General features: G+C 41.9%; 4 protein-coding genes across 4 annotated transcripts; 1 reads left to right on the top strand and 3 right to left on the bottom strand.

Moving 5' to 3' along the window:
* Nucleotides 1–3,332: 3,332 nt before the first annotated feature.
* LOC125971148 (alpha-2-HS-glycoprotein-like) lies at nucleotides 3,333–4,778 on the bottom strand. The gene is made up of 7 exons (XM_049724149.2): nucleotides 4,511–4,778; nucleotides 4,296–4,406; nucleotides 4,137–4,221; nucleotides 3,905–4,074; nucleotides 3,713–3,826; nucleotides 3,565–3,645; nucleotides 3,333–3,508 (listed from the first exon to the last, which is right to left on the bottom strand). The coding sequence occupies exons 1-7, from the start codon at nucleotides 4,706–4,708 to the stop codon at nucleotides 3,350–3,352; spliced, it is 918 nt and encodes a 305-aa protein (XP_049580106.1). The 5' UTR covers nucleotides 4,709–4,778; the 3' UTR covers nucleotides 3,333–3,349.
* Nucleotides 4,779–5,610: 832 nt separating this feature from the next.
* On the bottom strand, nucleotides 5,611–7,055 carry LOC125971168 (alpha-2-HS-glycoprotein-like). Its single transcript, XM_049724183.2, has 7 exons — nucleotides 6,790–7,055; nucleotides 6,560–6,670; nucleotides 6,410–6,494; nucleotides 6,175–6,344; nucleotides 5,988–6,101; nucleotides 5,840–5,920; nucleotides 5,611–5,783 (listed from the first exon to the last, which is right to left on the bottom strand). The coding sequence occupies exons 1-7, from the start codon at nucleotides 6,985–6,987 to the stop codon at nucleotides 5,637–5,639; spliced, it is 906 nt and encodes a 301-aa protein (XP_049580140.1). The 5' UTR covers nucleotides 6,988–7,055; the 3' UTR covers nucleotides 5,611–5,636.
* Nucleotides 7,056–7,949: 894 nt separating this feature from the next.
* Nucleotides 7,950–9,353, bottom strand: LOC125971164 (alpha-2-HS-glycoprotein-like). Its single transcript, XM_049724169.1, has 7 exons — nucleotides 9,094–9,353; nucleotides 8,900–9,010; nucleotides 8,742–8,826; nucleotides 8,513–8,682; nucleotides 8,327–8,440; nucleotides 8,183–8,263; nucleotides 7,950–8,126 (listed from the first exon to the last, which is right to left on the bottom strand). Exons 1-7 carry the CDS (start codon nucleotides 9,289–9,291, stop codon nucleotides 7,980–7,982), a joined length of 906 nt encoding a protein of 301 aa, XP_049580126.1. The 5' UTR covers nucleotides 9,292–9,353; the 3' UTR covers nucleotides 7,950–7,979.
* A 221-nt stretch (nucleotides 9,354–9,574) lies between these two features.
* Nucleotides 9,575–11,195, top strand: LOC125971155 (alpha-2-HS-glycoprotein). Its single transcript, XM_049724160.1, has 7 exons — nucleotides 9,575–9,835; nucleotides 9,952–10,062; nucleotides 10,137–10,221; nucleotides 10,400–10,569; nucleotides 10,644–10,760; nucleotides 10,844–10,924; nucleotides 11,010–11,195. The coding sequence occupies exons 1-7, from the start codon at nucleotides 9,629–9,631 to the stop codon at nucleotides 11,151–11,153; spliced, it is 915 nt and encodes a 304-aa protein (XP_049580117.1). The 5' UTR covers nucleotides 9,575–9,628; the 3' UTR covers nucleotides 11,154–11,195.
* Nucleotides 11,196–11,273: the final 78 nt, after the last annotated feature.

Below are 11,273 nucleotides of genomic sequence, written 5' to 3'. Positions count from 1 at the left end.
GGATCACAACTGAAAAATTATTTCATATCTATACAATGAGCTAGCTTGCTAGCTAGCTAGCTATATTCACAACAAAGGACACGGGAATTGGAGGGGGGCACAACTAAGAATAAAAATACATTACACATTATCAAAATGGAATCACAACTTTGTATTAAGTATAAATAACATATTGGAAAGAAACATGGCGTTTGTGGGCTCTATTTGGACCTCTGTTTTCTGCTGCGGTCCTTGTCCCTGGCAGGACTTGGGGTGCGAGCCATCTGGCTGTTGGGGGCCACCCTGAGCTGGTCCCCGAGAGCGGGAGGTCGTATGGAGTGATGTGTGTTCACGTAAATTGCATGTAGTTCTAAAAAATATGAAAGACAAAACTAGTCATGAGTTCACCAGTGGCTTCAATGTGTTCAAGACAGAAGACAAAAAAAAGCCATCTTGTTTGACTTTGCTAAAAGTCTGTTTCCTTCAACAAAGAGTTGTTGTTGTTTTTTTTTTTTATTGTGCTGTAGATCTGAACTTCATCCTCAGAACTGTTTCGACTGACATTTGTGTCTTAGAAGAAAGCCGTGTGGTTGCTGCAGCATGTTGTTGAAAGGAAACAAACACCTCGTGTGGTCCCCTTCTCAAAGTTCTCGGATGAGCTATCGAGGTCACACGGGAAAGAACATGTCCCTCTTCCTGTGTCCGACACACATTTATGTCTATACTGTTCAACCACAACTGCCACAAACTCACTCAGCTTGTGTTTTGTTAAGCTTCTGGAGAAGCTACTATAGAAGAACCTAAAGAATTAAGTCAGAGAATATTTGCCTAAGTACAAATTTCTAAGTGCTTTTCATTATTTCCGTTTTTCTGATATTTTGGGTATAGCTAAAATGGCGTCGTGTCGCTCCTTCTATCCGAGAAGTTATAATTACTTGAACCATTATGTAGGCTTGGCTCTATCTTATTTACATTGACAAATTTACAAGACATTTATTTATTTTTATTTATTTAACTTTAAAGGCTCCAAAGGAGATGGCACTTGAAATGATGAGGTTACCTTTTTGTCGTTGACGTCGTCGGATTTGGTGCACACAGACAATCATCAGGGCCATGATGATGAGGCAGAGTATTCCAACGGTAATCCACAACCACCATTTATTCATCAGGGAAACATCTGTGGGAGGCACAGAAATACCCTCTGCAAGAAATACATTGCTCTTCTGAGATACTTTGAGCTCACATTAATGCGTGTTCAATTTGTTCCGTGTTATGACGTGAGAGTTTTCTCATGTCAAGTACGTGGCTCAATAAAAGTTGAGAAAATCCATACGTAAAAGGATTAGGGCCAGTGAGGAAAAAATAAAAGGGGGAGAGGTGATAGGATACTGACTTTTTTTTCTCAGAATTCACTTTAAAGTCAGAATTCTGAGAATAAAGTCAGAATTCTGACTTTAAAGTCAGTGACTTAAAAGTCAGTTTATTCTCAGAATTCTCACTTTAAAGTCAGTGACTTAGTGACTTAAGTGAGAATTCTGACTATTTTCTCAGAATTCTGACTTTAAAGTGGGAATTCTGACTTTATTGTCAGAATTCTGACTTTAAAGTGGGAATTCACACTTAAGCCAGAATTCTGACTTTAAAGTCAGAATTCCCACTTTAAAGTCAGAAAGTGGGAATTCCCACTTTAAAGTTAGTATTCTGACTTTATTCTCAGAATTCTTCTCACTTTAAAGTGAAAATTCTGAGAAAAAAAATCAGAATCTGTCACTCCCCCTCTCTTTTTTTTTTCTTTACTGGCCCGAATGCTCTTCCATACATAGACAAACAAAAGAAACGGGAAATACTTACGAACATACACTTGCGTCCCACGACTGTTCATAGTCGTCAAACTTGGAATATCCACGTGGATGCGGGAAAAATACCATCCACTGTGCCGCTCATTGATGTTGGTTAAACTATAACTGAGCACCATGTCTTTGTGCCCACTTCTGTTTAACCTGGAGCAAAAGAGTTCCTTAGAGTGGTCCAACGAAAACCTAGATTGATTAAAATGCCAGCAAATCCGGAATCTTCCTTGTGTCTTGCTCCTTAGTCGGTAGCACAAAGTCAGGGAAGAACCAACGAGAATGTCCACTCTTGCTTGAGTTTCATTTAAAAGAGCAGAACAATTGGCCGCTGCTGCAACGCAAACTGCAATGATATTAAAGAAAAAAAAAAAAAGGTTGAGTTCCATTTTGCTGAACGTTTAACAGTTCAAACAGTGGAGATATATTGTTTTTGTAGTTTTTATTTTTTGGTGTATTTTATTTTGACTTCTTTCAAATTTAGCTAGTTTTACTACTTTTTAGAGAGGTTTATTTTAAATAAGTTTAAAATTCAGTTCACATCCTGTGTTGCCAATATAAAAGCTAATAAATACAAAAGATGCTATTTTTTTTAATGAACACGTCATTTTTACAGAAAGCACATGCCAACGAGCGTAACACGAAAAAGAACCTCAAACCTCGGCACTATGTGGCGGATGTGCCAACCACAAGTCTCACATACTCTTTAAAATTCTTACAATGTTCTCCAATGTTCTTTGTTAATCTTTGCCGTTTTTACTTACCAGTGAGTAGCACCAATGCTGGTGGCTTCAGTGACATTTTCATTTTCTTCTCATCCTGTCTGCAGGTACAAACTCCTCTAAAGAGCTTTGAACAAGTGAGTGGGTGTTTAGTTTCGCCCCCTCACTCCGAGGTTGCAGCGGTGGGAAATAAACACCACGGATGTAAGCCTACACATTTTAAACATGGTCTGTCACGTACCTGTGAATTTCCATTTAACTGTAGAAAATAACCAGTCTAAATTTAATGCTACATTGCTAATTAGCATAAGGCATAAACCGTATTGGAGACACTTTCCAACCCAAGCTGCCATCCATCCATCCATTTTCTGAACCGCTTAGTCCCCACGGGGGTCGCGGGCGTGCTGGAGCCTATCCCAGCCGTCATCGGGCAGTAGGCGGGGGACACCCTGAACTGGTTGCCAGCCAATCGCAGGGCACACAGAGACAGACAACCAATCGCACTCACACCTAGGGACAATTTGGAGTCTTCAATCGGCCTACCAAGCATGTTTTTGGAATGTGGGAGGAAACCGGAGTGCCCGGAGAAAACCCACGCGGGCCCGGGGAGAACATGCAAACTCCACACAGGGAGGGCCGGAGGTGGAATCGAACCCGCACCCTCCTAACTGTGAGGCGGACGTGCTACCCAGTGCGCCACCGAGCCGCCCTCCCAAGCTGCCATTTTAGTATGAAATTAAATAAAAATATTGAATAGATTCAGTAACTAAACAGGAAAGGAAAGTTAAATTACAGACAAGATTAGGTTCTTTTTATTACACCAAGCGGGAAAGGACAAATGTGGTGGATGGACGGGTCAGGATTCTTCAGCCGGTCCCTGCAAATCCAAGCCTCTGGACTGTGGTGGAACAACGGCCTGCACACAGGCTCTGGCACACCAGTCGGGTGGGGAGTAGGATTCTGTGGAGAAGAACAATGAGGCACTCTGCTTGTATAAGTTGACGTCATGAGCTTACTTGTGGTCGATACAGTTCACACTCAAGGTCTCCCAGTTGTTCTTGGCGGTTGTAATAAGTGGTTTTGCAAAAGGCATGAGTCTGCAAGTGAGGGGGACACATATTTTAAGTTGATCTTTAACAGCAATTAGCATGAATAGCAACTCACAGCTATAGCAGGACAGCGAGGTGTGCAGGCAGCAAATGTCTGGGCCCCCCTAGGACACATGGTCTCAACCAGAACAAACTGGACCCGGGTAACGATGCCAATTCTGTAGATATACTGCAACAACGGCAAAGTAGCATGAAGGACATCCAGGCATGCAACTCCGGAAGTCAATTTTTAAAAAACACTTCTCACCCCTGATGTGACATGTGCCACTTCCATCAGCGTGAAGTGATTCTGATATCGGTTCTCTCGGTTGAACTTGAGCACAGCTTCGTTAACTGCCTGTAGAGCGGTTGGGTGATCCAGAGGAAGCAATTGAGGGCAATCGGGACAAATTGTTGCCAACTCCTCATTGGTAGGCTCTATAAAGGTTGACAGTATGAGATTTTTATTTTTTTTTAACTCTTAAGAAAATATTTGTTACCTGGTCTGGTGGTGCATTCGTATTTGGTGACTTTGGCCACACGCCACATGACCCAAAATCCAATGCTGCAGGTGGCCACTGCTCCCTTTAATGATAAAAAAAAATTGTAAGTCAACCACATCAGAAGCTACCATCTTTTCCAACAAAACAGATATTTACCCGTTCGTCCTTTTCCCAAATATCGCATTTCTCAGCAGGTTTGGGGTTGGTGAAGTGACATTTGGTCTGCACCAGCTTCACATTCACATCAATGTGGCAACCTCCTGAAACCTGGATAGAAGAACATTCCCACAAAAAATTAATGAAAAAAAAAGCAGTATATGATAGTCACACTTTTTTTCCATTAAACACCCACTGCAAAAAACTAGTCTTACCTCTTGATAGTTGCTGCCCTGGATTTCCTGAAGCCTGAACTTATAGCCATGCTTTTGCCTTAAATTGATTTGTTGGACACCGAGAGCCGCTGCCGCCGCCACGCTCTCCTTACTGCAGGTGACTGAGGTTGCCGCTGTGAGGAATCCATGAAAGGCTCCAGCACACCATAGCAAAAGTACAAATAGGTGCAGCTCCATGACACCACTAAAAACACTTGAGCAAGAACCTGTCAGGTCAGTAGAGAAGGGCGAAAGACAATCTGGCACTGACCTGCACGGCCTTTAACCAGGCTGAGGAGCCCCGACGACCAATCCATAAAGACCTGACACCTGAATCTGATTAATGGTGGGCGTGCTTACAAGCGGTCATGTGGTTGTGGCTCGGTCACAGCAATTTTGTGTACTTGTAAAAAAAAAAGAAAAAAAAAAAAAAAAAGCCTCAATTTTATTTTCATTTAAAACGCAATAAATCAAAATTTATTCTAAGTTATTTATTATATGTAAAAAAAACTTTTTTGCAAGTGAATTTAATTCCATTCTTGAAAACATCTAGATAATTCATATTGTTTAGGTTAGTTGTAGTGTCAAGAATTCTTACGCCACAAGTTTATTAAATTGTCTTCATGGACATTTTGGCTAAGTTGCAACCAAATTGGAGTGTTTGGAGTTTATTCAGTGTTTGTAAATGACTTTTGTGAATATAGAAAATGTTTCGTAAAGTATAAGTTGTCAAGGAAATCTTTCACTAAGAGAACTAGTCATCTAAAACGACATTACATGATCACACCAAGTCTTAGACTGATTACTTGCTTTTATTCCACATAAGTTAAGTTTCAAAAAAACAAATGAAAGTCCAATTATTAATTTAACTACATTGACATTTTACTAGCTAGGCGAGTGCTTTTCATGGGTAAAATGTGCTAAGGACACTTTTCCTTAAAAAGGTCAATTTATGAGAAGTCAAACCTACCTAAATTCAGTTTCAATAACAAAATTGAGCTTATGCCACCAAAATGAACAGATTTAGTAACTAAAGACAATTGAGTTAGCATATGGTCAAGGAGGAAAAGCTAAATGACAGAATACATGATCAGACAAGGTAATTTGCTTCTCTTTATTGCAAAAGTTAATATAGCGCTAGCGGGAAGGGACAAATGTGGTGGATGGATGGTTCAGGATTCTTCAGCCGGTCCTTGCAAATCCAAGCCTCTGGAGTATTGTGGAACAGCTTGCACTCAGGCTCCGGCATGTCAGTCAGGTGGCGAGTCGGATTCTGTGGAGAAGAACAATGAGGCGCTCTGCTTGTACAAGTTCATGTCGTGAGCTTACTTTTGGTCGATACACTTCACACTCAAGTTCTTCCAGTTTTTGTTCGTGGTTGTCATAGATGGTTTTGCAAAAGGCATGAGTCTGCAAGTGAGGGGTACACATATTTTAAGTTGATCTTTAACGACAATTAGCATGAATACCAACTCACAGCCACATCGGGACAACGAGGCATGCAGGGAGCAAATGTCTGGGCCCCCCTAGGACAATTGGTTTCAACCAGTGCAAACTGGACCAAGGTTCTGCTGAAAGCTCGTGGGTAATACTGCAACAAAGACAAAAATGGCATGAAGGACATCCAGCAGGTAGAAAGTACATTTTTAAAAACTACTTCTCACCACTGATTGGACATGATCCACTTCCATCAGGATGAAGTCATTCTGGTATCGGTTCTCTCGGTTGAACTTGAGCACAGCTTCACTAACTGCCTGTAGAGCAGTTGGGTCATCCAGAGGCAGCAAGCCAGAGCAGTCGGGACAGGTTCTCACCAACTCTGCATTGGTAAACTCTGTAAATGCAAAAAAATTGAACAGTTTGTAAACTCTGGACCAATTCCGCAAGTTTCGTTGTCACCTTGTCTGGTGGTGCATTGGTATTTAACGACTTTGGCCACTCTCCATAGGACCCATAATTCAATGCTGCAGGAGGCCACTGCTCCCTTTAAAAAAGAAAATCACATTTAGTAAGTCAGCTATCATCTTTGCCAACTAAATAAATATCTACCATATCCCACTTTGCCCAAAGCCCACATTCCTCAGCAGGTTTGGGGTTGGTGAAGTGACATGTGGTCTGCACCAGCATCACATTCACATCAATGTGGCAACCTCCTGAAACCTGGATAGAGAAAATCCACAAAATAATGAAAAAAGCAGTATATAATACGGTCGCATTTTTTTTTCATTAAACACCCACTGCTAAAAATAAATTCCAAGAATCCAATCAACTAGTCTTACCGCTTGATATTTGCTGCCCTGGACCTCCTGAAGCCTGAACTTATAGCCATGCTTTTGCTTCAAATTGATTTGTTGGACACCAAGAGCCGTGGCCGCCGCCACGCTCTCCTTACTGCAGGTGACTGAGGTTGCTGCTGCGAGGAATCCATGAAGAGCTCCAGCACACCACAGTAAAAGTACAAATAAGTGCAACACCATGATATCGATGAAGAACTTGAGCCAGGAACCTGTCAGGTCAGTAGAGAAGGGTGAATGATATTCTGGATCTGACCTGCACAGACTTTAACCAGGCTGAGGAGCTCCAACGACCAATCACAAAAGGCCTGACACCTGAATCAGATCAATGGTGGGCGTGTTTACAAGCGGTCATGTGGTTGTGGCTCGTCTACAGCAAAAAAGTTTTGTGTAATTGTCAAACATTTTTTTTATATTTCCAACATAACTACAAATCAAAATTACAAGTACACAAAACGTTTTTGCAAGTACACAAACTTTTTTGCAAATACGCAAAACTTTCCACTTACAAGTTACGAATTAAAAACCACTGAGATAATTGGTGAAAAAGGCGGAGCCAGCGGGCAGTGATCTCAGAGCTGCTGATTCCACAACCAATCATCAGAGAGGGGCTTTTGGGCTCACAGCCAATCAAAGGAGAGTGACTTTCGGCTGCAATACCAGTTGTTGCCACAAAGACATTAAGATGACAAAGATGAAGTTACGAGTCAACATATCACGATAGATGAGCAGCAACATAAAATATTGTTTCTGTAAGATGCAATTTTGTGATTCAACTTCATTCCGAACGCATATGTGCCAAACTTAGTGTGTTGAATGCTTCTTGCATTAAACAGAAATATGTGATCAGATATGGAAAAAGAAATCTGTATATTTAACTTAAGGTCTCTGCACTTAGTGCAAATTGCAATACTTGAACATTATATATAAAAACAATTTCAAAATAAATTCAATGAACTTGCACGTTATAGTACAGAAAATACGGTACTGTCGTTTTTAGTAGAGTATAGAAGGCACCTTCATGTGCAAAGGGCACCATTGCTCAAGGTCAATTTGATTGTGAAAAATTTAAAGGAATGGTCAAAAAAGTATCAGATTATGTCAAGGAAAGCTAAATTACAGACTAAAATTCAGAACACAGGCAATCAAGGTTAGGTATTTTTTTATTACACAAGTTAATCTAACGCTAGTGGGAAGGGACAAATGTAGTGGATGGACGGGTAACGATTCTTCAGCCGGTCCTTGCAAATCCAAGCCTCTGGAGTATTGTGGAACAGCTTGCACACAGGTTCTGGCATACCAGTCGGGTGGGGAGTGGGATTCTGTGGAGAAGAACAATGAGGCGCTCTGCTTGTACAAGTTGATGTCGTGAGCTTACTTTTGGTTGATACACTTCACACTCAAGTTTATCCAGTAGTTGTTCAAGGTTGAGATACTCCGCTTTGCAAAAGGCATGAGTCTGCAGGTAAGGGGGACAAATCACGTAATTATCCTTTAACGATTAGCATGAAAACCAACTCACCGCTATATCAGGACAGCGAGGCGTGCAGGGAGCAAATGTCTGGGCCCCCCTCGGACAATTGGTCTCCACCAGCGCAAACTGGACCAAGGTAATTGTGCCAAATATATCGAAATACTGTAACAAAGACAAAAGGGCATGAAGGACATCCAGCAGGTAGAAAGTAAATTCTTAAAAACTACTTCTCACCACTGATGTGACATGATCCACTTCCATCAGAATGAAGTCATTCTGGTATCGGTTCTCTTGGTTGAACTTCAGCACGGCGTCATTAACCGCCTTTAGAGCAGTTGGGTGATCCAGAGACAGCAATCCAGGACAGTCCGGACAGGTTTTCATCAACTCTTCATTGGTAATCTCTGTAAATTTTAACAGTATGAGGAAAAAATATTTTCAAACTCTGAAGTTGATTTGTTACCTGGTCTGGTGGTGCAGTCGTATTTGACGACTTCAGCCACACTCCACATGACCTGAATTTCGATGACGCAATTGGCCACTGCTCCCTGGGGGGTGGGGGGGACAAAACACTTAGCTACATGACCAGCCATTATCTTTTCCAACAAAATGAATATTTACTCGCTCGTCCTTTTCCAAAAGCTCACACTTCTCAGCAGGTTTGGGGTTGGTGAAGTGACATTTGGTCTGCACCAGCGTCACATTAACATCAATGTGGCAACCTCCTGAAACCTAAATAGAGAAAAATCCACACCAAAATTAATGAAAACCCTCTTCAAAAAATAAATTCCAAGAATCCAATCAACTAGTCTTACCTCTTGATATTCACTGCACTGGATCTCCTGAAGCCTGAACTTGAAGCCATGCATTTGCTTCAAATTGATTTGTTGGACACCGAGAGCCGCTGCCGCCGCCACGCTCTCATTGCCACAGGTGACGGAGGTTGCTGCTGCGAGGAAGCCATGAAAGGCTCCAGCACAACATAGCAAAAGTACAAATAAGTGTAGCACCATGATTCCGCTGAAAAACTTGAGCAAGAACCTGTCTGACCAGTACAGAAGAGTGAATGACAGTCTGACATGTACCTGCACAACCTTTAACCAGGCTGAGGAGCTCCGACAACCAATCACAAAAGGCCTAACACCTGAATCAGATCAATGCTGGGCGTGCTTACGTGATTGAGGCAAAACCATGTGATTGATTGACCAATCATCATACCCAGGTGTCAAGCTTTCGTTCTCTGCTGTGATTGGTCGCCTGGGCTCCTCAGCCTATTTAAAGTCTGTGTGCATGACCTCATTCAGTCATCATCTCTCCTGAACCGCAACTTTTTACTCTTACGGTATCTTCATGGGGGCTCACCTACTTGTGGTTCTGCTATGGTGCGCTGGAGGTCTTCCTGGTCTCCTTGCAGCAGTTCCATTTTTACAGGGGATCACCTGTGGCAATGATACTGTGACAGTGGCAGCAAGGCGTGGTGTCCAACACATCAATATAAAACAGAATCATGGGTTTAGGTTCAGGTTGCAGGAGGTCATGAGCAGTAGCTATCAGCAGGTTGGTACATCACATTACCATAGCTAATTGTAGCTACCAAGCTTGGTGAGGGTGGTGGCGATGTTCCTGTCATTGGGTCAAAGTTTGGGAAATCCAACTTGCTTCTCTCCGTTCAGGTTTCAGGAGGTTGTCACATCGATGTCAATGTCAAGCTGGTGCAGACTAAATGTCACTTCACCAACCCCAAACCTGAAGACCAGTGTGAGATTTGGCGACGGGAAGAACGGGTAGATATTTCTTTGGACTGGAAAATAAAATTAAAGCCACTTATGTTGATTAAATGCTAATTCTGTGTGTTTAGGGTGCTGTGGCCACCTGCAGCATTGGATTTTGGGTCATGTGGGGTATGGCCCAAGTCATCAGCCATGAATGTACGACCAGACCAGGTCACAATCTAAAACAGTCGTGTGCTATTAATCTAACCCTGCATCTGAAACCAAATCCAGAATCTCACTTTACTAACTTAATCTGTTCTGAAACTCAGTTTGTGAAATGAAACAAGAGTTTGAACTACTGCCCCTAGTTTTTTTTCTGATAATTAACCACATGCCAATTTTTGCACAGATCTTACCAACGAGGAAATCGTGACCATTTGTCCTGAGTGCCCCAAGTCGTTGCCGCTTGATGATCCGACCGCCATTCAGGCGGTAAATGATGCCGTGGTCAAGTTCAACCGAGAGCAGCAACACACAAATTACTTCACCCTGATGGAAGTGGACCATGTCACAATGGAGGTGATGATTGTTTTCTTTCCTGCTTGTTGCATAACATGCTGAATTTCCTTTTCAATTGGTCCTTCCTGTCGCAGACCACTGCAACAATTGGACCGATCATTTCGCTGAAGTTTGCCCTGGTGGAGACCACATGTCCTAGAGGGGCCAGAAATGCATTTGTTGCCTGCACACCTCGCTGTGCTGATGTAGCTGTGAGTTAGCCTTCATGCTAATTGGTAGTATAAATGGTTTTTGATTTTATTAACATGACAACTTTTTTTTTTATCCCTCAAAGCAACATGCCTTTTGCCAAACATCTTATTACACCTTGTACAGTCAACTGGGAGAACTTCAGTGTGAATTATATCCACCAAAAGTAAGTCTATCTTTATAATTCAGTATATAAGACTTATTCAGTATTTGCATATGTGAAGCACTTAATTTTTTTCCCCCCTGCTCAGAATCCAGCTCCCCACCCAACTGGTCTCTCACAGGTTATGTGCAAGCCCTTGTTCCACCAAAGTCCAGAAGCTTGTGTTTGCAAAAACCGGCTAGGCAAAGTTGAATCGACCATTCACCAGATTTGTCCCTTCCCGCTGAAATAGTGACAACTTGATTGTATGAAAAATAAACTATTTAAATGACAATTGCCTGTGATGCATTTTTTTAATTCTAATGTAATGTAACTTGAAGTGGCTCTGGAATGTGCATGAAAATCTAACATT

This window comes from Syngnathus scovelli, chromosome 10 (genome assembly GCF_024217435.2).
Source record: "Syngnathus scovelli strain Florida chromosome 10, RoL_Ssco_1.2, whole genome shotgun sequence".
NCBI classification, from domain to species: Eukaryota; Metazoa; Chordata; class Actinopteri; order Syngnathiformes; family Syngnathidae; genus Syngnathus; species Syngnathus scovelli.
Note: the sequence above shows the minus strand (reverse complement) of the source record. Positions and strands in the feature narration are given on the sequence as shown.

What these genes read in the sequence shown, in the direction of transcription:
- LOC125971148 (XM_049724149.2), bottom strand. Translation starts at nt 4,708, where the DNA reads ATGGAGCTGCACCTATTTGTACTTTTGCTATGGTGTGCTGGAGCCTTT. An exon ending in AGGGCAGCAACTATCAAGAG is followed by an intron (nt 4,407 to 4,510) that starts GTAAGACTAGTT and finishes TCTTCTATCCAG; the next exon opens with GTTTCAGGAGGTTGCCACAT. An exon ending in TGGCACATGTCACATCAGGG is followed by an intron (nt 3,827 to 3,904) that starts GTGAGAAGTGTT and finishes CCGTTGTTGCAG; the next exon opens with TATATCTACAGAATTGGCAT.
- LOC125971168 (XM_049724183.2), bottom strand. Translation starts at nt 6,987, where the DNA reads ATGGTGTTGCACTTATTTGTACTTTTACTGTGGTGTGCTGGAGCTCTT. An exon ending in CTCGTTGTCCCGATGTGGCT is followed by an intron (nt 5,921 to 5,987) that starts GTGAGTTGGTAT and finishes CCTCACTTGCAG; the next exon opens with ACTCATGCCTTTTGCAAAAC. An exon ending in GTGAAGTGTATCGACCAAAA is followed by an intron (nt 5,784 to 5,839) that starts GTAAGCTCACGA and finishes TCTTCTCCACAG; the next exon opens with AATCCGACTCGCCACCTGAC.
- LOC125971164 (XM_049724169.1), bottom strand. Translation starts at nt 9,291, where the DNA reads ATGGTGCTACACTTATTTGTACTTTTGCTATGTTGTGCTGGAGCCTTT. An exon ending in CTCGCTGTCCTGATATAGCG is followed by an intron (nt 8,264 to 8,326) that starts GTGAGTTGGTTT and finishes CCTTACCTGCAG; the next exon opens with ACTCATGCCTTTTGCAAAGC. An exon ending in GTGAAGTGTATCAACCAAAA is followed by an intron (nt 8,127 to 8,182) that starts GTAAGCTCACGA and finishes TCTTCTCCACAG; the next exon opens with AATCCCACTCCCCACCCGAC.
- LOC125971155 (XM_049724160.1), top strand. Translation starts at nt 9,629, where the DNA reads ATGGGGGCTCACCTACTTGTGGTTCTGCTATGGTGCGCTGGAGGTCTT. An exon ending in TGAATGTACGACCAGACCAG is followed by an intron (nt 10,222 to 10,399) that starts GTCACAATCTAA and finishes ATTTTTGCACAG; the next exon opens with ATCTTACCAACGAGGAAATC. An exon ending in TGGACCATGTCACAATGGAG is followed by an intron (nt 10,570 to 10,643) that starts GTGATGATTGTT and finishes TTCCTGTCGCAG; the next exon opens with ACCACTGCAACAATTGGACC.